At 33.9% G+C, this 27,557-nt stretch overlaps 2 protein-coding genes across 2 annotated transcripts in view; one reads left to right on the plus strand and one right to left on the minus strand.

The window, feature by feature from the left end:
* Positions 1–1,225: 1,225 nt before the first annotated feature.
* Positions 1,226–14,793, minus strand: LOC138701846 (meiosis 1 arrest protein-like). Its single transcript, XM_069829170.1, has 6 exons — positions 14,696–14,793; positions 11,074–11,208; positions 9,026–9,395; positions 6,095–6,243; positions 4,618–4,732; positions 1,226–2,198 (listed from the first exon to the last, which is right to left on the minus strand). The coding sequence occupies exons 1-6, from the start codon at positions 14,744–14,746 to the stop codon at positions 1,930–1,932; spliced, it is 1,089 nt and encodes a 362-aa protein (XP_069685271.1). The 5' UTR covers positions 14,747–14,793; the 3' UTR covers positions 1,226–1,929.
* Positions 14,794–15,431: 638 nt separating this feature from the next.
* dco (discs overgrown) overlaps positions 15,432–27,557 on the plus strand; it is a 39,145-nt gene continuing 27,019 nt past the window's right edge. The window contains exons 1-6 of the mRNA XM_069829173.1: positions 15,432–15,605; positions 15,737–15,814; positions 15,919–16,029; positions 16,157–16,305; positions 18,747–18,975; positions 22,570–22,740. Of these exons, the coding sequence (XP_069685274.1) occupies positions 15,739–15,814; positions 15,919–16,029; positions 16,157–16,305; positions 18,747–18,975; positions 22,570–22,740 (736 nt within the window). The 5' untranslated portion in view covers positions 15,432–15,605; positions 15,737–15,738. The remainder of the gene's footprint in view (positions 15,606–15,736; positions 15,815–15,918; positions 16,030–16,156; positions 16,306–18,746; positions 18,976–22,569; positions 22,741–27,557) is intronic.

The following is a 27,557-nucleotide window of genomic DNA, read 5'->3' on the forward strand; positions in this document are numbered from 1 at the left end:
TTAATGTTTTCTTACTATGTTAATAAGGATTAATCAGATGATTAGAACTGCGTTTATCTACTGAAATTTAAATTAAATAATTCAGATGTTAAATGTGATAAGTTAATATTCCATAGTATTCAGTAGTGCATATAGAACCAGAGCAAACTTTTCGTATTAGATCAGAGTTTTAGGGGATGTATCTTGTTTCATGAACACAGTATAACCATAAGCGTTGACTTTTAAGGGGCAGGAGAGGCTGTTGCCCCAGTTCTTGTTTGAATATGAAGTCCTTTTGCCCCAGTCAATTTAAAAAAAAAAATTCCAATATGTTTTGTGAAATGCATAGTTAACTTATAACAGTTAATCATTATAACAGAAATATAATTTGTTATGGTAATGTCACTTGAAGTTGGCAACAATCGACTTTGAATGTAACATAATGTGAGTGAAAAAAGTATAATTTAATAAAAAATTAAAATTAAATGTTGTAGCTGAGTATCACATGAGTACAAGTACATATATCAGCTGATACCTCATACATTCCTTCCTGCTCCTGTGCTTAAAATCGAAAGTCACCTTCTTTGAATATAACCTGGGCATCACATCTTATAAATGTTGGAAGTAACCACTGTTCTCTGCCAGATATGATGCTTTATTAGTGGATAACGTGTCTCAGTGTTTCTAATCTCATTTGTAATGTATTTTTTTATGTTATTCATCAGGCAGTCCGGATAAACGTTTTTCTTATTCTTAAGATAACTCAATAGAAAAATTCAGGTTGATAAGGTCTGGCGATCGTGGTGGCTGCAGATCTTGTAAATTAAAGAGAAAAAAATAGCTCTGAATTATCTTCTTTTTCTTCCTAAATAAGTGTGTAGATTGCTACTGAAGCACTTAGGCACAAATGGCTCACTGTGCACCCCATAGACTGGAAATCAACCCAGAAGACTGCAGTGTGCGACTAACTTTGCGATGCTGCTAGGTTTTATTTCCTAGTTTCCCGAGATATCAGTGACTGATGTAGCTTGGGCCTGACAGTCCAGCAAAATGTGAGGTGGCTGAATTGTCGTCATAGAGTCTCATGTTGCGCTGTTTTGCTGGAAGTAAGCCTGTATCAGTTGCACATCATTAAGTTGTACAAAATACTGAATGAAAATCCTGAAATGCGCAGTAGTGTCCAGCATTTAGAAAGTGAAACTGATGGTTCTCTGACCAAATGATGCACTTAAAACTCTCACTTTGTCTGAATGTAGTGGTGATTTGTGAAATTCACGAGAATTTTTGGTAGCCCAAATTCTGGAATTTTGGTCATTTACAAACCCAAATAAATGTACGGTAGTCATTTTACCCATGGAATAGAAAAATATCTGACTAGCTACTTTTATCTTGACAAGATAATCTTATTTTTAACTGATACTTAACATCAGAAGTTGTTACTGATTTACCATTAATTGATGTAAGAGACTAACAATCGCTTTGTGTCATCTAATGATTCACTGAAGTTCTATTTCCTTTGTTGCTCTTTGACACTTGAATACGAATACTTTGTCTCTTGTAATAGTTGTTGCAAGAATTTTCTAGTCTGGTACACAAATTCCTTACATAAACCTCTGGCATCAGTGACTGATTTTTGCCACGTTCATCAACAAGGGATCCTGTCAGTTCTAGTTTTCATGCCAAATAATGCATTGTTAACTTTGATGGGCCTTCGTTGTGCGCCAAATTTTGTTCTGAATTTTCGTTGTGTTGCAAAGAAAGATCCAGTAACTCAGTAAGGATCCATAATAAAGACGTATTCTTGTAAAAAAATAAGCAGTATTGTGCACTATTGTTGTGCCTGTATTGTCATTTGGTGTTCAAAATAATAATGGCAAATTATTCAGTACAATGTATCCAGCATTCACAGGTGACAGACAGATACATGTCACTATTTCTAGTCTATAATATTTAATTGAGTTCGGTTCTATATGAATCATTGTGATCTACTATACTCACGGAAGTATGCTTCAAATTTCGAGAAAGCATACTGTATAAACCTGATGAGAAGTCGGAAGGTTCAAATTCTTGTATAAGTGGCAGTCTGTCCAAGGAATCACCCATTTCATTTAATATCTCGTGTGCCATTTTTTCATTAGATGTGCAAGACCGCACATTTTCTCTTGTGGGTAGCACCAGCTCTGCTGAAACCACTGCATTCAATAACAGTTCACTTCCGTCTGAAATAACAAAATAATACTGTATTATTGATTAGCAATAATAGCACTAGGAAATAAAACAATTTTTATCATAAATCATAACCACAATTAGCTTATTCCCATTGAAATCAACTAATTAACTCAGTGATTCCAAAAATAATAGTAAAAAGTCTAGTGTAAAATATAGCCTATATTTTATAATTCACATAAAAGTCAGTTCTGTAGAGCCAGGTAGGGCTAATGTGACACATACAGTAAAAAAAAAAGTCGGACTAATTTGATACAGACTTTAAAATGTATCAAAGGCTCAGTTTGAAAATGTTTAGAACTGTGATTATGGAAGTATGTTTTATGCTCTTTAAGGAGCAATATTGAACAGAGTTTAAAAAAAAATCATTATCAGCTTCATAAATGTATTAAAAAAAGTCAGTTTCGTTTCTTGAAAAAACGTTGATGTGATACTCGGTCACTTTTGTTATTGCTCTTGAATGAGTGAAGGTAGAACAATTTTTTAAGTCCCCTTTTACTCAATTTTCTGTAAATAAAAGCTGTGAATGTTGATAATTCTAGTAGTAATTAGTGTATGAATGGGAAGGGCTATTATGATATGCTAGAAGGGCTATTATGTTGTTATGTTTATAATGAAAGAAATTGGCTAAGTTGATCAGTTTTCTAACTTAAAGTAATTTATTACCTTTTGAGGGGTATTTCATAATTTTTCAGCTCATGAGGGATGTTTTAATTGATTATAATTAATTGATTGACTAGCAGACTTACTCGTGTTAACATAATTAACACGAGTAAGTCCGCTGGTCAATCAATTAATTATATTCAAGTGTTAAAAGTAGTGTACGCAAGATTCAAAATGGATTTTAATTGACATGTTAGCATGGCACCTACAATACAGTATAAGTTAAAAAAATTACATATAAATAGACTTACTTTTACTTATTTACCTAACAATTTTAGCTAAATAATCATTCTTCTTACTGCAAAATTTGACACAACTTTGGAAAATACATTCATTGTTATTTAAAAACGTATTTTAATTTATTTCAGATACAAACTGCATCATAATTTTATTATTCTATTTAAGTAAATTAAATTAAGTAAATTTAAGTAAATTAAATTATTAAGTGTGTAAGTACACACAAAAAAAATTGTATATACAGCTATTTTCTAGCATTGAAGTAAGGTAAAGTTTCAGCAAAATGTATAAATTTTTGGGAGAAAAAGAGATTACTCTAAAAGTTGCTAAATCTTAGTCAAATTTAATATGATTTGAACCAAACTTTTACAGGTGATACATTAAGCATCTGTGTGTATCATCAGAAGTAATTGCTAAATTACTATAATTTGGTTTAAGAGACCATTACTTGCTTTCAGTCATATCACAGTAACATGACTTCATTGTTCTGTGTAATATGGCCAGATTTACAGCACCGTATCAGAATAGCCCTCTAGGTGTATCACAATAGCCAACATAGAAGGCTATTATAATATGCTGGTTTTATTTTAATTTTATCTATCATTACAAATAAAAAAATCAATTTAACTCCGAATCCTTCATATGTGTCTAAAGGAGCACATGAATTAATTTTTTTCAAATTTGTATATGCTTTGATAAAAATTATAGCAAAAGATTGGTTTTTTGTATCATAATAGCCCTACTTGACCTTATTATAAGACATAATAATTCTAACAGCCAGTGGCAGCTGCTGGAAGGAAGGAGTTTCTGCGGCAGCATTTTTTCGGTAAATGAATCCGGCCAATGACTATGAATAAAGCGTCACCTGGAAGACGTAAGATATGTGCATATCATCACTATGCATTATTTGTACTTCTAAAATACTAATATTTTTATTTGACATTTTGATTTTTCATCACAGAGCCCTTCAATGGCTGCGATCTCTTAGCTGCCACTGCTAAGAGCACTATCATATTGACGGAAATGATATTCATTGAATACAATCTTTAAAATTTGAAATTATCCCGAGGATAGAACATCACTCGAAAAAAATATAATATATATTTATAGTCAACTAAAAATTGATTTTAAGTGATGTTTTGTTAAATGTAGAGGGTGGGGTGTGACAGTATTATGCTGTCACAGCTCCGAACTGTGACAGCTCTGGAAAAATCACTGTGATAATAGCGATTTTGTCACAGTATGATTTTTTTATATACTTTTATCATTTAAATTATAATATATAATATTATAAATATTCATTTTAATCCTACACATTTACCGGTACATATTTTATTCACTATTTCCTGAAAATGTTTTCTTTTTCCTCATTCATACATGTACAAAGGAGAAATTAAAAGTTCAGGAAATTTGTTATTGACATTGTCATTCCATTTTACTTAATTATTTTCGTTATGAAGGCTCCAAATATCTAAAAGTCTGTCTATTCTGACGAAGTTAACCTGAATGTACCTGATTGTAGAATGAAATATCCTGCTAATTCATTCATATTGTGGAAATGTTCCTTCAGCCGAGTGAGCAAGTACTGGTCCCTTTCAAGCAGTTTCTTGCAAAGTGATATATAGATCTGTAAAAATTCAATATTTATTCATTATCAGGTAATAGCTATTAACTATATTAACTTTTAACTCTTTTTTTTTTGTGGAAGATTTCGTCATACTATAGCAAACAGTCTATGGGAATGAAAACTGTTATAAATATTGGTATGACAATACTTTCTTTTGTAATCTTAATACAGTTCAATTTTAATGAAAATATTTGGCCCAGTACAGGATTCAGTAAATCATGAGTGAAGAATTTTACAAAATAAGGAAATTCATACATTATGCAAAGAACCAGATATTGTGGCAAAAATGAAGAGCAAGAAGTTAAAATAGATCGGCCATGTCATGAAAGCTCCCTCGAATAGCAAAATTAAGCAAGTCACATTAGAATTTCCAGAGACAGAGACTGATGGAGCAATAAGCAATATAGGTCTACATAGTTTGTTCAACAGTGAATAGCCTACATGACTTATGAAGCTGCAATTATGATGATGAATTCCCCATGGGAATGGCCGATATTCGCTTACAGTTGAGGAAAATCTCGGGGAGGGGGGGATCAATCAAGCTCAAGTGGGAATTGAACCCACGCCTCAGAACAGTCAAACATGTCTACTGCTTGAGCTACTTGATGGTATAGTTGCTGTTACCTTATAATATATAAGATAGCTTACCTAACTGTGAGAATCATGCTTGTTAGCTAAAATGTACACTTTCCAATTCCCACATTTCATATTTAAAACTTACACTTGAACTTTAAGTGTGTACACCTTCTTTGAGAATCAAGGGAAGCAATACAAACAGGCCACAAAGGGAAAAACACTGGAGGAGAGAGGTTCGATCTGGTGCTGTGGATTGAACTTCGGCGTAGCTCAATGGTGAGAGTGCTTGGTACATAGAATCAAAGACCCAGGTTCGATGTCTAGAGCCGGAGCGAATTTTTCTCCTCTAATATTAATTGTTACCATAACAGATGTATTCTGTAGGACCAAAAAAATAATAATCTTTACATAGATTCTTCTAGCAACAGTGCATATTACTGTACAGATTACTGTGCATATTACTGTGTAATCCCGGCCACTAAGTCACTCAACTGAGTGCGCTACTTGTATAATGGCAGTTGACTTGATATGAAAAGTGTCAACATACATGCCCAACTTGGAGTCAGGTCACAAAGGGAAAAACACTGGAGGAGAGGGGTTCGATCCAGTGCTGTGGATTGAACTTCAACGTAGCTCAATGGTAAGAGTGCTTGGTACGTAGAACCAAGGACCCGAGTTCGATCCCTGGCACCGGAGGGAATTTTTCTCCTCTAATATCAAATATTAATTCATACAAACATTAGTGGTGATGTTCAGTAGGACATATAGAAGAAGATGTAAATTTACCTGACGGTTGATTAGGTGTTCTTCCCAGTCTAGATGCCAGCACTGTGTAGGGTAGAGACGTCCAGGTTGACCAAAAAGTTGTGACTGGCAAATACTAGATGATGATAAGCAAGCAACCACTTCCAATTCATATATAGACACATCATTTCCTGTCAGTGTAATTATATATGCCATGATATTTATATTATCGGTTGTAGATTGTGAAGTTTAATGAGTGTAGTCATAGAGGGGATCAGGTATAAAAATTGAAATGGTACATTGTGCATAGTGTGAACGTGCATTTAGTTTACATTATATTAATTTAAACAAACAAGCGAAAACAAAAGCTTTTTAATTATTTTCACATGGAACCCCCTTCTGTAACTGTCATTACTGATATGTATTATGCAGATTATGTAATTAATGCATTTTATTTGAAAAATGAAAATTAGATAGAGCTATACATTTATACAAGAAGAAGAAAGAAATCAAGCATTTGTATAAGTACATTTAAGTAAGAGGATAAGGACAACGAACTGGAAAAAAATACTTTACAAAATAAAGCATAATCAAACTTCACATAAACAGATTGTTCTGAGAAAGGCACGAAAAGTATATAATTTTCATCTTTCAGCTCTCTCTGTACTTTCTTGCAAGATGTGTGTGGCTGAAATTCTGAATCTTCTGTCTGTAAAGTTTTGGAAGTCAAGAGAGGATCCGAAGTTACCTTGCTGGCTCTTGACAAAAGAAGAAATTCAAAGAATTCAATACTGGCAGTCAAGATATTGCTTCACTTCTACCAATCTATCTTTGAGAAAACATTATGTCAAGTACTTTTCTGGCAGATGCATTGAAACAACATGTTCCAAATAAGCAGGAGAATGTCTTCCAACAGAACAGAGGGACATTTCGAAGAAACCGTGAGTAAGCTGATCTGTTGGGTGTGGAAACAGATATGATCCTGCCAACTTGGTTCAAAGATACCAACCAGCACATTGATTCTCCACCGAATCTCTGTTTCCTCTCGTGTGTTACATATGGATTTTCATGGTTTTACGTATGAATCTTGAGGAAAGTGAATACTCTTCATCTGTCCAAAGGTTGTACTTTACTAAGTGCATGTGTATGTTACAGCAAATTCAAGAACCAGCTACAAAAGTCAAAATTCTAAAATCGATCTTCTGGCAACAGTGATGGAAAGCAATATAATGATATGGATAAAAATCTTCATCGTGCAGAACAGCACAAGTCAAAGGTGGATTCTGAATTGCGAGCAGTGGTACAAGTACTCAGGGTTGAAACTTGTACAATCATCTCCACAACTTGTGCGTCATTCTGTGGCATTCCTTTTACAAGCAATCGACCAACATTAACAAAAGCAAGCGGGAGAATGTTTTCTATTGCTCTTGTTTGATTTTCCATCTTTCGAAACATCTTGGCATCAAAATGATGTCGACAAGGTACTGTTTTGCATACACTCTAGCTGCAATGTAAGCTAGGCCTACTTATCTCAGTATCTTGCAGACGCTCGACCTGGTTGGCGAGTTGGTATAGCGCTGGCCTTCTATGCCCAAGGTTCGATCCCGGGCCAGGTCGATGGCATTGAAGTGTGCTTAAATGCGACAGGCTCATGTCAGTAGATTTACTGGCATGTAAAAGAACTCCTGCGGGACAAAATTCTGGCACATCTGGCGACGCTGATATAACCTCTGCAGTTGCGAGTGTCGTTAAATAAAACATAACATTTAACATTTTTGCAGACGATAGTCCATGCTGTGTCTATTTGAACAATGCTTTCCAGACACATCGTATCTCCTTTCATTCATGTTGCACTTCGTTTTGTGTGTTGCATATAAAGAATGGGACGTGAACAAATTTAATTTTCAAACCATGAGGTATGGTTTTAGGCTACATGTCACATATATACAACAATCTCTAAACAACATTATTAAAGAGAACAGCAAGTATATCCAAGAATTCAAATAAATGTGAAAGTGACAGGGAAAAGGATGATACCAAAGCTTTACCAGTACTTGTAGCATTTTATTTCGGACAGCACATTAAATTTAATGACCTGACAAGATACCACTTTATGTGCAAACAACGTTGAAAATCATCATCATCATCATTGGCACTACAGCCCATTATGAGCCCTGGCCTCCCTCAGTAGGCGTTGCCATCTGTCTCTGTCCTGTGCAACAGTCCTCCAATTTCTGTATCCCAATCTTACAAGATCCTCCTCCACTCCATCAATCCATCGCAGATGTGGTCGTCCTCGTCTCCTCTGACCTCGAGGGTTTGTGAGAATAATTCTTTTACAAGGTTCTGATGCATCCATTCTCATTAGATGTCCCACCCACCTCAATCTATTGGTTTTCATTACATCTATTATATTGGGCTCTTTAAACATGCTATATAATTCCCCATTATATCTTTTTCTCCATAATCCATTTTCAAAAACTGGACCATATATCCTTCGAAGAATCTTCCTTTCAAAAATTTCAAGTTTTCTCTCGTCATTTTTAGAAATGGTCCATGTTTCAGAGCCATATATCAGGGTTGATCTCACAAGTGTTTTGTATAGGGTGGTTTTTGTTTTCTGTGTAAGGGCATGTGATTTTAAATATTTCTTTAGTCCGAAATAAGCTCTGTTCCCACATACCAACCTGTTCGAGATTTCCTTAGACATGTTATTGTCATTTGTAACCAAGGATCCGAGGTATTTAAATTTGTCGACCCTTTCAAATTTATAATTCGCTATCTGTATACTGTCTGCTTTACCACCTAAATTTCCACCAGTTGCCACCATGTACTTGGTCTTTCCCTCGTCGATAACCATTCCCATCTCTTTACCTGATTTACGTTGAAAATAAGTTACTTATTTTTACACAAACAAAAATGGCATATGTCATTAAAATTATATATTTTATAAATTACATGTTTTAAACGTACCTATAGATTTAGTTATTCCACTTCCGCCAAGCTGGATGCTACAGAAATCTGTCTGAATCTGATAACGATGACCAAAAGGTAAAGATAAAGGATTAATGAGACATTCGGCAATGTCACACTTGATTAACGAATATGTGAAATCATGTACATCAGTTGAATGAGGAAAAATTATGCGGAGATGTTCACGATCAATGTCGCAGTCCAGGAGCCAAGTCTTAAAAATATTCTCCAGGTCCTTTTTTATCTCTCTAATTTTAATTAGCTCTACAAATTCTGAACCTCTGACGAAATGAGTGCTACCTTTTTGCTCTAAGTCAATTGTGTTGTTCTCACAGATCAGATTTTCCATTGTGTTTGGTAATTGCAATACCTGTTAAAGAAAAACATTGAAATTTTACTGTAATGTTATATTAATAATAGTCAGTGAGATATTTCATTTTATCCAAGAACTTACTGGTTCCTTGGATAAACTGAATGAATTTTAGCACACATACAGTATGTCATATATCAGAGACGTGCCTTACATGGAAGGCAGTGGAATAAGTATTGCATGCTGTCACCTATTCGATCTTACAAAATCTTGCCTTTTCTCTGTGATCAGTAAGAAAATGCACTGAAATGAGATTCATGTGCTGCCCCTTACTGTCGCCTACTCCTTGCACCTCGACAGAGTGATCCTGCCTGCCTGCACTTCTCCACTGGCCTCCACTTTCACAACAACTTTCCACCGTCATTTCAGTGTGAAATTGTTATTGGCGCTCAATTTTTCTTTTGTGAACAGTACATATGACTCGATTAGAAGCCAAGTACGTAGTAAATACATTTATCTCTTAACATGGTAACGCAATTGTAAAGAAATACCGATAAAAGAATTTGTAATTTTGTGTATTTTCACATGGAAGTCTTTCAAATGTTTGACAGATAATTTTCTTCATTCTTGATTACACTCTTTTAATGCTTATATAATTGCTGATGAACTGTTAAGTTATTGAACAAGTAATAACTACTACTTCACTGTGTTAATATAAATGTCGGTGTTATGTTACCTATTTGTCTAGTTTCGACATGGTTCAATAACTCAACAGTTCATCAGAGATAATTTTCATTTTGTTCATCTAAAGAGGCCAACTGACATTCATGAGGGATTATTATTATTATTATTATTATTATTATTATTATTATTATTATTATTATTATTATTATTATTATTCTATTGGAGAAATAATTCAAATATCTTGGAGCAACAGTAACAAATATAAATGACACTTGGGAGGAAATTAAACACAGAATAAATATGAGAAATGCTTGTTATTATTCGGTTGAGTAACTTTTACCATTCAGTCTGCTCTCAAAAAATCTGAAAGTTAGAATTTATAAAACAGTTATATTACCGGTTGTTCTTTATGGTTGTGAAACTTGACTCTCACTTTGAGAGAGGAACAGAGTTTAAGGATATTTGAGAATAAGGTTCTTAGGAAAATATTTGAGGCTGAGAGGGATGAAGTTACAGGACAATTGAGAAAGTTACGCATCGCAGAACTGCACGCATTGTATTCTTCACCTGACATAATTAGGAACATTAAATCCAGACGTTTGAGATGGGCAGGGCATGTAGCACGTATGGGCGAATCTAGAAATGCATATAGAGTGTTAGTTGAGAGGTCGGAGGGAAAAAGACCTTTGGGGAGGCCGAGATGTAGATGGGAGGATAATATTAAAATGGATTTGAGGGAGGTGGAATATGACTGTAGAGACTGTATTAGTCTTGCTCAGGATAGGGACTGATGGCGGGCTTATGTGAGGGCAGCAATGAACCTCCGGGTTCCTTAAAAGCCATAAGTAAGTATTATTATTATTACTATTATTATTATTATTATTATTATTATTATTATTATTATTATTATTATTATTATTATTATTATTATTATTACTGGTATTATTATATTTTATTTTTCCAAAATATATGGATTCCCAATATTTTAGATGATGCTGTATTCTTTTATTCTTTCTGCAATTCGTTGAAAAATGTATATTTGTGAATAACATACCTGTATTTTTCTGAGCTTTGCAATATTCATATTCTGTACAGTTTCTTCAAGGTACTGTTGAATTTCCAAGCCATTCTTTGAGGTCACCAACGTTATCTGCAGTTGTGAAGGAAACCTCCATTTGCTATTACTAGACTGATATTGAAAAAAATAATTTAGTTTTGATTTGTTACATTAAATATTCATGATTTTACTGGAGATCATTTTAACACTCGAGCATTGAAAGAGTTAATTGAAGCCAGAAATTGATAAAAAATGGTCATTACTGTGTACTTAAGATAGTATTTTTTTTTTTTTAGTTGGTTATTTAACGACGCTGTATCAACTACGAGGTTATTTAGCATCGATGAGATTGGTGATAGCGAGATGGTATTTGGCGAGATGGGGCCGAGGATTCGCCATAGATTACCTGGCATTCACCTTACGGTTGGGGAAAACCTCGGAAAAACCCAACCAGTTAATCAGCCCAAGCGGGGATCAAACCCGCGCGTGAGCACAACTTAAGACCGGCAGCCAAGCGCCTTAACCGACTGAGTCACGCCGGTGGCTTAATATAGTATATTACCGTAAATATATATAAGTTAAAAATATAATCAAGATGTATTCAAAATATATATTTTAACATCGTATAATAACCATAATATCTAGTGGGGGGGGGGGGAAGGGAAAGACATACATAATCATCATCATGTCCTTCATGTGATGGACCTAGTGGATCAGTTACAGTCTCATATCAGCGTTTTCGTGGTTTTCCCAAATTTCTCCTTCCTCTTGGTACATAGGCAAGAATTTGTCTAGGCCATCTAGTGTGATCTATTCTTTCGACATGTTTTTTCCACTGAAGTCTATATTGTTGAACAAAATGAACTATGGGATCTATTTTTAGTTCTTTCAGTATGTCTTCATTTTTACGATGTTCGAACAATGAGCATATCGCTGTCCATCTCATAAACCTTATTTCAGCTGCTATTAGCCTTTTCTCATCAGCTTTTCTGATTGTCCATGTCATAAGTCAGAACTGGTCGTGCTAGTGTTTTATAGACTTTTAGCCTCGTATGTTTTTGAACTTGGGAGGGTTTGAAGATGGTGTTAATTATTCCAGTGATTTTTATAAATTTATATATTTTGCTTGTCATATCGTCATCAGTAAAGTAAGATAAATTATAGCCTAAATAGTTAAATGAATTGACACGTTTAACTAGTTTACTATTTATCATGAACTTAGAATTGAATCTTGTCCTAAAAATGCCTAGTTTTGTTTTCTCTGTTGAGATTTCCATATTGAAATCTGAAGCGATTATTTGTAGATTATAAATGGCTTTTTGTGGATCATCTTCTGTTTTAGTGACAAGAACCTGATCGTTGGCAAACAGTAATGCATCAAGAAACATGTTTCGATTAATTTGAATTCTGTCATGACTTAGCCTCCAAATGTACAAAATATGGTTCATATAATAGAGAAGAGGGGGAAAGACTACACCCTTGTCTAACACGTTGGTTTATTGAAGTCCAGATAGTAGTTCCGCATTCAGTTCTTATGGCAATTTCATTTGTTGATATAAATTATAATTGGAAAAAATGATTTGGTTTGGTACATTATCACAGCATAAAATCTCTAAAAGTTTATTTCTGTTAACTTTATCGAATGCTTTTACGAAATCAATAAATGCTAAGTGTGTTTCGATATTAAACTCTCTATGCTTTTCTATTAAAATCTTCATAGTGAAATAGCTATCACAACATGATCTTCCTTTCTGGAATCCAGTTTGTTCTTCAATAATTTTATCTTTATAAAGATCTGATAATTTATTTCTGATTATGGTTGTATAGATTTTATAACCTGAATTGATAAAGTTTCATTTCAATTCATTTAGTGTTCTGCCGAAGAGCTGGTCTTTCACTGCAAACCCAGCTTTCTCCAGCCTTTCTTATTTTCTGCCTTCCTCTTTGTTTCCTCATATGATCCATATATCTTAATATCGTCTATCATCTGATATCTTCTTCTACCTCGAACTTTTCTCCCGTTCACCATTCCTTTCAGTACATCCTTCAGTAGGCAGTTTCTTCTCAACCAGTGACCCAACCAATTCCTTTTCCTCTTCCTGATCAGTTTCAATATCATTCTTTCTTCACCCACTCTTTCCAACACAGCTTCATTTCTTATTCTGTCTGTCCACTTCACACACTCTATTCTTCTCCATATCCACATTTCAAATGCTTCTAGTCATTTCTTTTCACTTCGTCATAATGTCCATGTTTCTATCCCATACAAAGCACTTCACTAGTCTCTTCCTTAGTTCTTTTTCCAGAGGTCCGCAGAAGATGCTCCTTTTTCTATTAAAAGCTTCCTTGGCCATTGCTATCCTCCTTTTGACTTCCTGGCAGAAGCTTATGCAACTGCTTATAGTACATCCCAAATATTTGAAGCTGTCCACTTGCTTTACTGCCTCATTTAGAACTCGCAAGTTTATCTTCTGTATTTTTTATGACCATGCTCTTCGTCACATTGTTTTTGTTTCCTTTCTTATAGATGGGTATTATACAGTAATAGCCTTTTGCCAACTTTCTGGGAATTTTGTTCCTGCCCAAATATTGTTTAAGAATTTTCAAAATCTATAAATAAATTCTTCTCCAGCACATTTAAAAAGCTCTATATTTGAACCATCTTCACCTGGAGCTTTTCCGTTTTTTGAACGTTTATATTCTGCAATGAGTCCGTTATAAGTAGTTGGAGTTCGTTAATGTAAGAGGCATATTTTTCTGGAACCAAAGGCCTATATTTTTTAAGTTATTAAGTAGAGATTGGGATAGGATTTATAACAATATTTTCTTTTATCTCAGAGTTTATTTTCTTTAAAATCTTGAAACAAAATCATTCCATTTCTGTTTGTGTCGCTTCCTCGTTTTCCGTTTTGCAATTGCTCGCTTTATTTTATATTCTATTTTTTTACTAGGTTATTTATGATGCTGTATCAACACCTCAGGTTATTAAGTGTCCAAATGAAATTAAGGTGATAATGCCGGTGAAATGAGTCTGGGGTCCAGCAATAATAATTACCCAGCATTTGCTCATAGGCTATTGGTTGAGGAAAAACCTCGGAAAATCCTCAATCAAGTAACTTGCCCTGACCGGTATTCGAACCCATGTCACTTGGTTTTCCGGCCAGACACACTAACCATTACGCCACACGTGTAGAATAAATATATATATATATTCTATTTTATCTTCAAGTTTTTTTCATTATAAAAATCGGAGATGTGCTTCCTGTTTATCATTTATCACCTTTTTGATATTCTCATCTCATTTTAGTATATCTCTTTTTCTCTTCGGCCTAGAATCTTTTAGGCCAATACTTTCAAATGCAGCTTTCTTTAAAATAGATCTGTTAAATTCTTCCATTCTTCTTCTGTGTTATCTGAAATTTTGATTTCTTGAACGTGTTCTTTTATTCTACATTCATAATGCCATTGAATACTACTATCTCTCAATAACTCTACTTTAAAAATAAACCTATTATATATATATATATATATATATATATATATATATATATATATATATATAAGACTATACATTGTAGCTACGGTATATTATTCAATGTGAATAAATTAAAAACCATACCATGAGTTCCGATTTCGACTTGAATTCCTCTAATAAAGATTGTATCGCCATATATAGATTGTCCTTAAAATCCTCCAGAGGAATTACTTCGCATATTTTTGCCTGCAATTAATTTTAAATTTAGATGTAATATTCTAGAACAACTGTTCGTAACAATATGAAATGAAATGCAGAATAATTGTTACTAAATACGAAAGGCAGAAATTAATTTCATAGTAATGTAGTTATAACCTTGTGTAAGAGAGAAGTAAGAGCTGCTACAATTTTGGAGAAATTTCCTCGGATTGCTTGAAGATTGCACACAGTTTGAAAGGTTTGATTTATCATTGCTAATCCAAAGGCAGGAATACGATTACCACCTCGAATTGAACATGCCAGTATTAAAACATTCTGTACAGACTGAAAAATACATTTTATGAGACATATGTTCAACATCTAGTGTTTTAGTATTAATCACTACAGTAAAGCACACCATAATTGTACTGTGAATTAGAGTTGACGTTATTGGATGTCCAATATCAAAAAGCACGTATTGCGCTGGTTGACGACTGTATGCTGCTCTAGTATCTGTTTTGTAATGGCTCATAATATCAAAATTCACACTTTTCTTTAGCAAAAAGATGTGAATTATACAATAGCACTTCAAATGAATCACTCAAATTTCCCACTATAAGAGATGAAGGTCACGTGTTCAGAATGTAGTGATGGCAGTGCCATCCTCTTGCGTGGAGAAAATATGAAGTAATATCCGGGATCGCCTGTGTGTCAGTGAATAATATTGTGATACAAACTATGAAAAATCTAAATAATCCTCGTTTACTGTTAAACCTGTCATTTTCTTGATGAAGCTATAAAAAGTACAAGAAACGGCCTTTTCGTCTGTGATCGTCATTTTTAACCCGGGCCCCAGGTATTCTTAAGTCAAGTGATTGAATTTGGGTCTTTCTCTTGTACCTTTCTGGGTGAAAACTTCAAATATGGCTGCCACAATGGAAGCTGTTTATGTTTCCATTGTCCTCTAATGTGCTAGTGTATTTACAGAAATGGAGCTCCGAGTGGGAAACAAGTACAGACTAGGCCGTAAAATTGGCAGTGGATCATTCGGTGACATATACTTAGGTATGTAATTGTTAGAAATCGATGTAAAGAAAATGTATAGGCTATTCTTCTGAAATGAGTCTATAAAAGAAATGATGATTAAACAAGTGGTTTATTTGTTATAGGAACCAATATATCTACGGGTGAGGAGGTGGCAATTAAGTTAGAATGTATAAAAACTCGGCATCCACAGCTTCATATCGAGTCGAAATTTTACAAAATGATGCAGGGTGGCGGTGAGTCTTTTGTGAATCATTTTGAATTACTTAGTGATTTTGTGGCTTATATTATAAAATATTAAACATTGAAGACTTTGTGCTGATGTAAGGAAGTCAGAAATATCTTTATCGTAATATTTTTCAGTCGGTATACCAACTATCAAGTGGTGTGGTTCCGAAGGTGACTATAATGTCATGGTGATGGAACTCTTAGGTCCGTCACTTGAAGATCTCTTCAATTTTTGCTCACGTCGCTTTTCCCTTAAGACTGTGCTGCTATTGGCTGACCAGCTGGTAAGAATATGGCATTTATAATATTTTATTGATTTCTCATCAATTATACCTATACCGGTACCTATATAGCTATCTTGTTTTGCTTTTGATTTGAAGCTACTAGGCTAGGCTAATGAACTCTTCCATTTTTACAATCCGTATTTACATACTACATATTTAAGAAATAGGCTTATTTCATATTTTAAATAAATTGCCAACGGAATATGTAATATGTTTGATTAAAGCTTAATTGCTATCACATTTCTCTGATTGTAATATTTAACTTTAGGCCTATATAAAACATTCTATAGCACATAAATTACTGCTTAGAATATTAGATAATGTAATGCATAATGAAAGTGTTATAACATTAAGTTTGAGTTTAAAGTTGTACTTAATAACATTAGGTGAGTGGGAAAAATCTTTACATTTGGTGTAACAGTTGAAATTTTGAAAAGGAAAACTTAGGCTATTAATTATGTTTTTAAGGTATAAATTGCAAATTGTGTAATGTGCATAGGGTTTCACGAGACTAATAAGGTGGTAAAACTTGAGCATAGGCATCAAAGATAGTAAGATTTTTAGAAATGCACGTAGGCCTACTAGTGATCTCCGGGTACTTTGCATCCAATTACCTAGGTCAGAAAGCTAACCTAACTAGTCAGAGTGACTGAGCGTTCTATAATTACTACATATTATGGGCCTGTACTCAAGAATGGTCAGAACCTCTAAACGTGGTTCATAAGAAAATTGTTTGAAATTAATGTTACCACTAATATTTTTTACTCTTGACTAGTATCTGGTTTTGAATAGGGCACAGATTGGATTTTGATACGGCAAACCGCCAGTTTTTTCTATATTGATATTGAAATTAAATTCAAAGAATAGACCAAACTATCATTATCCTTGAATCTCGTAGTAAATAGGCTACAGTGCATACATTTCATTTTCCACTGCTCGCATATGTACAGTTGCTCTGTGCACTATCACATCTGTTCTACTTCTGTAAATGGGGAAAGATAACATTTATGTACTGCAATAGCCTACAGAAGTTTCATTAAACAAATGTTTAGTGGGATTTTTATGCAGTTTTTTTTTCGATGTAGATTCAAACTTTCAATTGTTTATAAATAGGAATGTGACTGGCAATGGCATTCACAGTGGTAATCCTATTTTTTTGTCTACTGATGAGACCCAGAAGGAAGGAATAGGAAAGGAAGACCTAATGAAAATTGGATGGACAGAGTAAGAAGAAATATGCAACTGAAAGGACTGCAAGATCCAGATACATTAGATAGGCGACAATGGAGGAAAAAATTTAATGAACGACATGACTTTGTTTGGTTGAGAAAAAACTACATCGTTGTACTATAATAGATAGGTTTATTATATGAATTCCGCCATAGTGGATTTAATGTAGCATGTGCGTTGCATTGCCCATCCAAGTGATCCGTTGTTCGATTCCCATTATAGGCAGTGGAAGAAATTTATCTTTGATCTACAGGACTGGATTGTTGTCTGTTTCGTGATTGTCCTGTGGTCTCTACAGTGGCCTTATGTTTTGCCACTTTTACATTCAGGGCAGCCCACAATGTGTAGATGTCTAGTGTTGATACAGATCAATACCCTCCCTCCCCCACATCGCAGTAGTCTGTATGTTGGTACTATGGAGAGATAAAAGCGGATAAAGAAAGAAAGATTTATATCAGCATTGGGATGAATTAAGATTGTTAGTCAAGTACAGTCCAGTATAATAAAAAGTGACAAGGGCTTTATAAAATCTTTTGGATTGCATGAAAGGCCTTTATTGTTGATATGTAATTTTTAGGTTAGATAGGCCTAAGGAAAGATTTAAGGATTAAATAAATGCTACCATAGGCAGGATGAGTACACTAAATCCAATAATTTTATTAGGTAATGGAGTGGGATGTTTGAAGCACAGTAAATAGGGAAATTTGCGAGACTGCATGGGAAACCATTAGGCACAAAGTTCATCTTACATTTCGGTTCCCATGATATCACGAGTGACGTCAGAATTTACAGAAACACCTTGTCAAAACATTAGCAGTTTTTCTCTCCTTGTAGGTTGAATAGAGATGTTTCAAGTCAAAATACTTTTATACATAAACTCTCCATATTAAGTGATTGTGAGTTTCATAAATATTGTCTGACCGTAAGTCAAGTTCTCTATATTCACAATTGGGTTTTAATAATAATTTGTAAATAATCTAATTATAGGCCTATGTTATTATTCTTTCGCGTGAATATAATTTATACATCTAATTTGTCTTCATGATTCTTTTTTTTTTCGTGACAAATTTTCTCATGTAATAAATTAAACCCACTCATATTACTCGTTTTTGGACATTATTTCACGGTAATGGTGTATATTTATTATAGTTAATAAATCACGAAGTGCTTAAAAACCTTATAGCCTATAATGCTTTTCTCTTTTATTACAGATTTCTCGGATAGACTACATTCACAGCCGAAACTTTATTCACCGAGATATCAAACCAGATAACTTTCTTATGGGCCTTGGAAAGAAGGGTAATTTGGTGTACATCATTGACTTTGGTTTGGCAAAGAAATATCGTGATGGTCGTACACATCAACACATACCCTACCGAGAGAACAAGAACTTAACTGGCACCGCACGATATGCCAGTATTAATACACATTTAGGCATAGGTCAGTAAATTTTGTTTTTCAGCATGTACATACCAATAAACCTTATCTTGTGAGTTTTAAAATAGAATATGTACAATTTATTTATTAATTATATTACATGGACTTGATATTAAATTTAATATGTATAAACAGAGTTTTTACATAAACAGTATCTCAGTATACCTGAGATTTGCTAAAAATGGCATAATGTACAATGTTTATACCAGAAAGCTCAGTTAACTTTTTTTATGTAAAAAATAAGGTTCTTGATTGTGTTTTAACATCAAAAATTGTAATTGTCTATAAGTATGTCTGTAGTTTGTATTTTTTAAGTTTCAAAAGAATTAGGACATTGTTTCACAGTCATTCTGTTTAATGTAACTATAGCGAGATATACTAGAGCGCTTTCAGAATAAGAAGGCATATAAGGCGGAGCTAGTTCAGACCGGTCTATGTCGACTAGCCAGTGACAGTGAAGTGGTGTTGCCTAGTTAAATCGTCGCGAAGTCTCGCTGAAGCGTCGCGTATTAGTTTCTTTCTTGCGCGCACAATACTTATTGCTAGGAATGAATTTAAAGCAATGGCCTTCGATAGAGCTCCGAATTCTGAATCCAACAGTACAAGAATGGCAATTGTATGTCAACTGGTTCGCGTGTTATCGCTTTAAGACTAAACAGAGATATCCAACCTACAGCATAGAACATATTTTGCTCTGAATTCCGTCTCTGTAAACGAAGATAGAATCTGTTTATTTTCACATTCAGATGTGGACTGTTTCCTCTTGTGTGATGCGTAACTTACCGTGACAATGTCTCTTGAAGGGATTTGCAATTGGCTCTGGTGTTTCATATGTTATACGCAAAAGGATAGTCCAACAATCACAAGCGAGGAGTATGGTATTTTTGTATATAATTTTTTAAAGGACTAACTTATGATTCAGTGCGTGTCAGTTCTTCACGAACAAAGAATCTGACTGCAGAGACGTGTGTTTTAGAAGTGCATACGTTATCTCATATTCTCGGACAGGACAAAGAGACAATTAAAATAGTTGGTATACTTGAGTTTACCTCTCCTGGAAAATAACGCAAAACAAACGTGTTAATTATTTGTACAATTTTCAGAACCGTGTATTATTTCATCGTACGATATTTTAAATATATTAGTAGTATGTGTTAGCAGTGCCATTATAATAGAACGTGGAAAGAAGAAGAAAGCTGAGAATAATCATAGGTACGATTTTCACTTTTCATTGGAATATTATACATGGTATAAGACGAAATATTGCATAAACATAAGAGATAGTTGGATGATATTGTAAACATAAACACTCCTGCCTCTTTTTCCATGAATTATACGAAGAGCATTAACAGCATTCTTCCTTAAGAGCATTAGAAAACTTTATAAAATGAAGCACATTAACTATATTTCACTTTTAAAATAAATACAGGCATGCTAGGAACGAGGAGATTTTATAATTCCAAAACTCAATTTCTATTTTAAAAACCTTTCGTTATATATATTACACTTTATACTATTTTTTCTAATATACAATTTTATCTCTAATATATCAACGATATTATTGGATTACGGTTTTCATATTTGCTTCTGTACTACTACCTTCACTCGTAGGTTTATATTGCCACAGGCCAGAGTGATAGAACATAGAATCCTGGACTTCTAGGTAGGTATAAGCTTGAGGATTAAATTAAATTAGATAGGCTTGATTTAATAAGGTAAAAGAAAGTAATCTTCAGTTTAAATATGAGTACTGAATTAGGTCTACATATGAATAGATATGCTTATATTCTTATAGCCGGATTCTTAGCCAGAATATGGAACACTGGACCTCTAGATATGTAAAAATTAGATGATAAAATAAAATTACATGGACTTAGTTTATCAGAGAAAAATAAAATAATCTACAGTTCCAGTATGAGCACTGAATTATATATGAACACACATTATGATTACGTTGCATTATAGCCAGATTCGTAACCAGAATGTAGAACCCTGGACCCCTAGGTATGTATAAGCTAGAGAATTAAATTAAATTATATAGGCTTCATTTAACGGAGGTCCAATTTCAATACTAAATTACGTATCTACAGATATGTTTTCGTTTTGTTATCGCTAGATTCTTAGGCTGCCCCTACAAACAAACTGTACCTTATCTTTCCTCTGGAGAAATAAACAATAATAAATTCAGCTTTACTGTACAAGGAAGTCTGAGTAAGAATTAAAACATTCTTTCTCAGACATTAGCGAAGGAAATTTCTACATATCTGTCACTTTATTTCGCAAGTCAGTGACTCCAAGAGCTACTGATCTATGAAGCAAAGAAGTAATAAAAATTGAGATGAGAATTACTTCAGTAAGAGTAATTATATTTAAACATTACACACAATGAACAAACAGGTCTCGACCCGCTCGCTCAGCGAGAATGCTGCTACTGATATGTTCTGTCCTTATTTGTTGTCTCTGTCTTCCACGTCTCGTGCACTGTGTGACAACGTCGAACTGTTGCTAGCACTCAATTGGCTTAGGCCATATGCCTTCTTATTCTGAAACTGCTATAGTATAATCTATGTGGTGTGTCTTAATATTTTCCAAGGTCTTGACAATATGAAAACATAGAATACTGAATAGTATGCCATTTGCATGAAACCACTACTGCTTGAAAGTGACATCCTTCAAATGGCCTACACCAATGTGCATACATTCTTTTAATTGCTCTTTGCAATATTTCGACTGTGATATTTCAAATTTCTTCACGAACTACTGTGTTCAATTGTTCAATGTTTCGTGGTTTGTTTGTGTATTCCTTACTTTTTAGATACCCCATAAAAAGAAATCACATGCACTTAAATCGAAGGATCGTGCAGACCAGGGAATGTCTCCATTTCTCAATATGATATGATTTCCAAACAAATTTCGTATTTCCGTCTTAGACATGGCTGCATTATGTGCCGTTGACCATCTTGCTGAAACCAAGTTGATCTGTTCATACGAAAATTTCTTCTTCTCAATTGACCACTTAAAAAATTTTGAATTATTATTACATAATGAGCTGTATGTTATAGTTTGTGCGTGACTATAGTCAGTTTATTTTTTACCTGGAGGTTTCTTCTTTAGTGCTGAGCCTGTTACTTATAAATTGCGGACCCAGGTTTTAATCGCATGTGAAGAGGCATAGTATCATGACATTGGAGTTGAAAGTGGTGGCGATACTCTCTATGAGCAGCTTCTGCACATTGACCATTTAGATAATAAGATTTTACTGCAAATCCTCTTTGCTCACCAGTCCAATGCTCCATGTTTAATAAATTGCAACAATCAGGCTAAACAATGACAATGAATCTAAGCCTACTGAAATAACCCACGTACTACCAACAATAAAATTAAAAATATGCCTTTTCTTTGGCCCACCTATATTTAATTTGATGTTATGTCAATAAGTGTATTACAACAGCATGTCAGTTATGCATTTTGCTGCAAAAATAGTTGATAGTCCTATTCTATACATGTAAAAAATCTTTGAACTCAAGTTCGCAATTTTGAAGATAATTTTAAATATTTATTACCTGTAGATGATATGTCAGATGGTTTGCTTTCCAGAACAAAGCCGCAGAGACGACTTGGAATCTTTGGGGTATGTACTTATGTACTTCAACAGAGGTTCTCTACCATGGCAAGGATTAAAGGCAGCAACCAAGAGACAGAAATATGAACGTATCAGTGAAAAGAAAATGTCAACGCCTATAGAAGAACTATGTAAAGGTTACCCAGGTGAGTGACTGAACATTATAACATTTCTCTTTATTCAGTATTATACTATAATATTAGTTTTTGTAAAAAAAAAAACACGAATACTATTTGAAGAACGAATATTGATGCAAACTAGTCTGTCTCTTGTCTCATTACATTGATAACATTTGCTCAACTGTACAGTGGCAACAATAATGAAATTCTAAGTTGGGTAAAACTTGATATGTAGACCTACCTATTTTTATGTTCACATATGTTTCAGTTGGTCTGGTTTACCTACAGAAAAACATTTCTGTGTGTAGACATATATTTCTCTGTGGTAATTTAGACTTCTTACGAATGTGGATACCGGATAAATTATTTTCTAATGTTTTCTGTGGGCTTACTTTCTGACACATCATACACAGAGTCCACAGTGAAATGAATGAAGAACACTAGTTTCCTTGCAACGTAACTACTAATTAAAATATTTAATAATGCAATCTTATTTACAATCCTGTGAGAACATTTTTAGTTACTTTTTCTTTCTGTTTCATCCGCATTTGTGTATATCTTTCTTATTCATTGCTATATCATTTTACTGGCTCCAATACTATTTTTAATTTAATGAAGAGTTACTTTGTTATCCACAGCGTGAATCTTGTGACATACTTGGCTTGCATTGGTGAAAGGATCATTCAAAATCTGACTGGAATAATAGTTAATATAGACTAGTATTAATTCAGTTTGATGTTAAATTTATTATACATGTTGGTTTTTGAAGACAGGTGATATTTTGACCATGCAAAGGCTAGCATAATCCATAGTCTACTAACTGAAGACTGGAATAAATTATAAATTATGAGAATATTGGTATATAGAAGAGTAATTTCTCATTTGTTGTTAATGGTTTGTTTACAAATGCTAGTAGCCTGTTCATTCTAATAGAATGAAATATCATTATAATGATAGGCTATTACAAAAAAAATTACAATGAACAAAGTTACTTTTCCTTCTTGATTTACTATAATAGGTGAATGTGCTTTTGTTTAGGAAGTGTTGTTGTGGCAAAATTATGAAATGTAATGATAAATATCACTTAGTTTTAACATGAACAGTTAAATATTGAGTTGAGGTTTGAAAAAAGAATTCTTAAAATCTCATGAGCCCAAATTATTGGTTAGTTTTCAGCATATTGTCAATTATGAACCACATTATCTCATGTAGGAAACATTATACATTGTCTCTATCCTTGTTGTACCGTGTTGAGATGACTTTTATTGTTAAAAACTTTAAGGGTGTCATAAAAACCAAACCATGTTATAAAATTTGCAAGAATTAAAGGATACTTTCAAAGCTAGAGATAGCCAGCTTGCATATTTTTAGATACAAACATATTTTGACTCGGTTATACTGTCTCAAGCACACGCTGAAAAATTGAAATGTTTCTTGAAAGGAGAATTTAGTAAAGAATGTTTGGTCATGGTCTCCAAGCATCTTTGTCCAGAGAAACTAAAATAATTTAAATCAGTATCTTTCTTTTTACAAAATATTACAGATAGAATTACTGAAATGGCTAATGATGTTAAAGATTAGCTAAAAGAAAAATTGAAATATTGTATGTGGTACTCTGAGCACTGACACCAAAGACATTGCACAATTAGCCATATTTATACGGAATATGAATTCTGAATTCAACATATTTTAAGATTTTCTTGGTTTTGCGTCTTTAACAAGCAACACAGAAACTGTCCTTATGAAGGTGTGGTCAGGTATGAATTACAGTTGAACTCAGTTATGTCCGTGAAGGGACTAAGAAATTATGTATCAAGAAATGAGTGTTGCTCTAAAAATAAATAAATACAGTAAATAAGTAAAATTCAAAGAAATAGGCTATTTTCACATTCATATTTTGTACACACCGTAATTCAGTTTGTAATTTTATATAGGCCTAATAACAATGCTACAACTTTATAAACTACATTAGCAAAATAAGAAAAGGAGCTTCTTCTGCGGACCTCTGGAGAAAGAATTAAGGAAGAGACTAGTGAAGTGCTTTGTGTGGAGTGTAGCATTGGATGGTGTAGAAACATGAACATTACGACGAAGTGAAGAAAAGCGAATAGAAGCATTTGAAATGTGGATATGGAGAAGAATGGAGCATGTGAAATAGACAGACAGAGTAAGAAACGAAGTTGTGTTGGAAAGAGTCGATGAAGAAAGAATGATGCTGAAACTGATCAGGAAGAGGAAAAGGAATTGGCTGGGTCACTGGTTGAGAGTGAGAAGAAACTGCCTACTGAAGGATGCACTGGAAGGAATGGTGAACGGGAGAAGAGTTCGTGGCAGAAGAAGATATCAGATGATAGACGACATTAAGATATATGAATTGTATGCGGAAACAAAGAGGAAGGCAGAAAATAGGAAAGACTGGAGAATGCTGGGTTTGCAGTGAAAGACCTGCCCTTGGGCAGAACACTATGAATGAATGAGTGAAATATGTAGTAAATTCTATAGAATGGATGAAATGAAATGTCACTGGTCAACCAATGTTCTAGCGGTCTCAGCAGAGTGTAGAGGTCACCTGTCTCCCATCAAACTGTGATCGTAATTTGTGGTAAGATAAATTCAAGTAAACAAAGCTTACTTTATTGTTGTAAATGATGAAAATGGTGACCTGCATTCAGGTATGCTTCAGATTTTTTCAACACATTCCTGGACAGTTTCTGTAGTTCATTTTAACTTATGTTTTTTATACGTGTCTGATGTTTTCCTTTATCCTAGCTGCGAGCAAAAACACTACACGAGTTTTGTACGGTTTTAACTTCGACAATTTAGTGGCATGTTGAACTTGTGTTTAGGCACCCCTACTTGCTGAGCTAAATCGGTGCAAGATTTTCAAGGGCCTTGTTCTGTTTGAACACCTATTTCGTCTAATTTTTTCTCCATGAAGACCCGTTTATTCGCTTAAGGCAAGCCTTTATCATTAAATTTGTGTGTGTGTTTTTTTTTTTTTTTTTTTTTATTAATTGCATGCCCATTACATAGTAGTACTACATGCTTTGTAATTTCAATACATCAGTTTACAGTACCTAACATATTTACAATATACCAGAACTTTAAAAAAATATGAATTTCTGAATGTTCTACTGAATATACAAACTTTTTTTCTGACATTTTGACAATTTTAAAATTTGTCGTTTTATAATAACTTATTTACTACCTACCGATGACTATAATAAACTCACCTACTAAAGTTACAATACTCTCTACTATGAGTACCTCAATATTAACTTCGGTTAAATTTTAAATTTATACAAGTATTATTTAAATTGAAATCTGTCTTAATGTTGAAATATTATTTACCTTAATCCTAGCCTACCTATTACAATATATGTTGCATAAATTAAAGTCTGTCTTAATGTAGATACATTATAATGTACACGTGTTTAGCTCTAATCTTCAGGTGTGTGTGTGTGTGTGCCTGCGTGCGTGTGTGCGTGCGCGCGCACGCGAGCCAAAAGGTAGAGAACTCGTACTTCTGGTGCTAAAATTGTGGTTGACGTTCTTATCTGACACGATGAGTAGTAGCTATTATGAAAACAGAACTATAAAATTCGAGAGAAGGTCAAGCTCTCAGCTGACTGGTTTCCTTGAAAAGCAGTGGCATTTTGTTGTGTCCACTCTGTACATATAATTTAAAGTAATTAAGATACATACACTACTCACAATTTATTATGAACTTAGGTTGAAGGAATCTGTAATTTTTTTCCCCCTTCAGTTTTGTAAAATACTGCATCTATATATCAACCAAGTTCAATAAAATTGTACCTGGAAGGAAATTGGTCTATGTTGCTACAAATAGTGCCACATAAAGAGAAACATAAGACCTTCATAACTCTATTGCGACAATTTCTAAAACTGAACTAGATGCAATTAACTGCATAATCGACTGAGAAGCATTGTGTGCTAAAGCAGGATCTGTATATAATGTCATGTGGACAGTTGTAAAAAAATCATTAATACAAAGGAAGTTGCTTTGTCATCACCAGTTTCAGACATGTTTACAAGGAGTTGGAGCAGAACATATAGTAAAAGAGCAATGTCGAAACCTTTCTTCACCATAAGAGACGAAATAGATTTGTTCTTGAAATCTGACAGAATGTAGTACCAGAGTATCCAATAAAGAGTGATTATGCATTCTCACCTTCCTTACAGATTTATCAACACCTCTACAGAATTTAAATATTGAAATGGTTCGTCAAAATTTCAATGTTTTCACAATAATTTGAAATAACTTCCAACATTTCCCATACTTTAAAAGTTTAATTTCTTCTCTTGAAATAGGTAACAAATACAAAGACATTATAAGCATTCATGCTAGTAAATCTACTGACATGAGCCTGTGGCATTTAAACACTCTTTAATGCCACCAGCCCAGGTTGATGGCATTTAAGTGTGTTTAAATGTGACAGGCTTATGTCAGTAGATTTACTGGCATGTAGAAGAGCTCCTGCGGGACAAAATTCCGGCACACCAGCGATGCTGATATAACCTCTGCAATTGCGAGCGTCGTTAAATAAACCATAGTTAAAAATTTTTTATAGAAATTTTGGAGACGATTTTCAGATAATACATATATGAATATGGAATAGTGATGCATTAATGATATTATGCTGACTGAAAAAAAAAAATCACGCACCAAGAAGGAGTTGTCGTTTTGCTGCAAAACTCGGCAGTTACATCTCAGGGAGATAGTCAAATGATTAGTGTAGTAACGTAATTAGTTGAAGGGTCTTGCTACCAGAGACTTTGAACCTGCTGTCATCCCTGGCCTATAAAAGAGCTCACACAGGCTA

The sequence above is a fragment of the Periplaneta americana genome, chromosome 6, assembly GCF_040183065.1.
Source record: "Periplaneta americana isolate PAMFEO1 chromosome 6, P.americana_PAMFEO1_priV1, whole genome shotgun sequence".
Classification (NCBI taxonomy): domain Eukaryota; kingdom Metazoa; phylum Arthropoda; class Insecta; order Blattodea; family Blattidae; genus Periplaneta; species Periplaneta americana.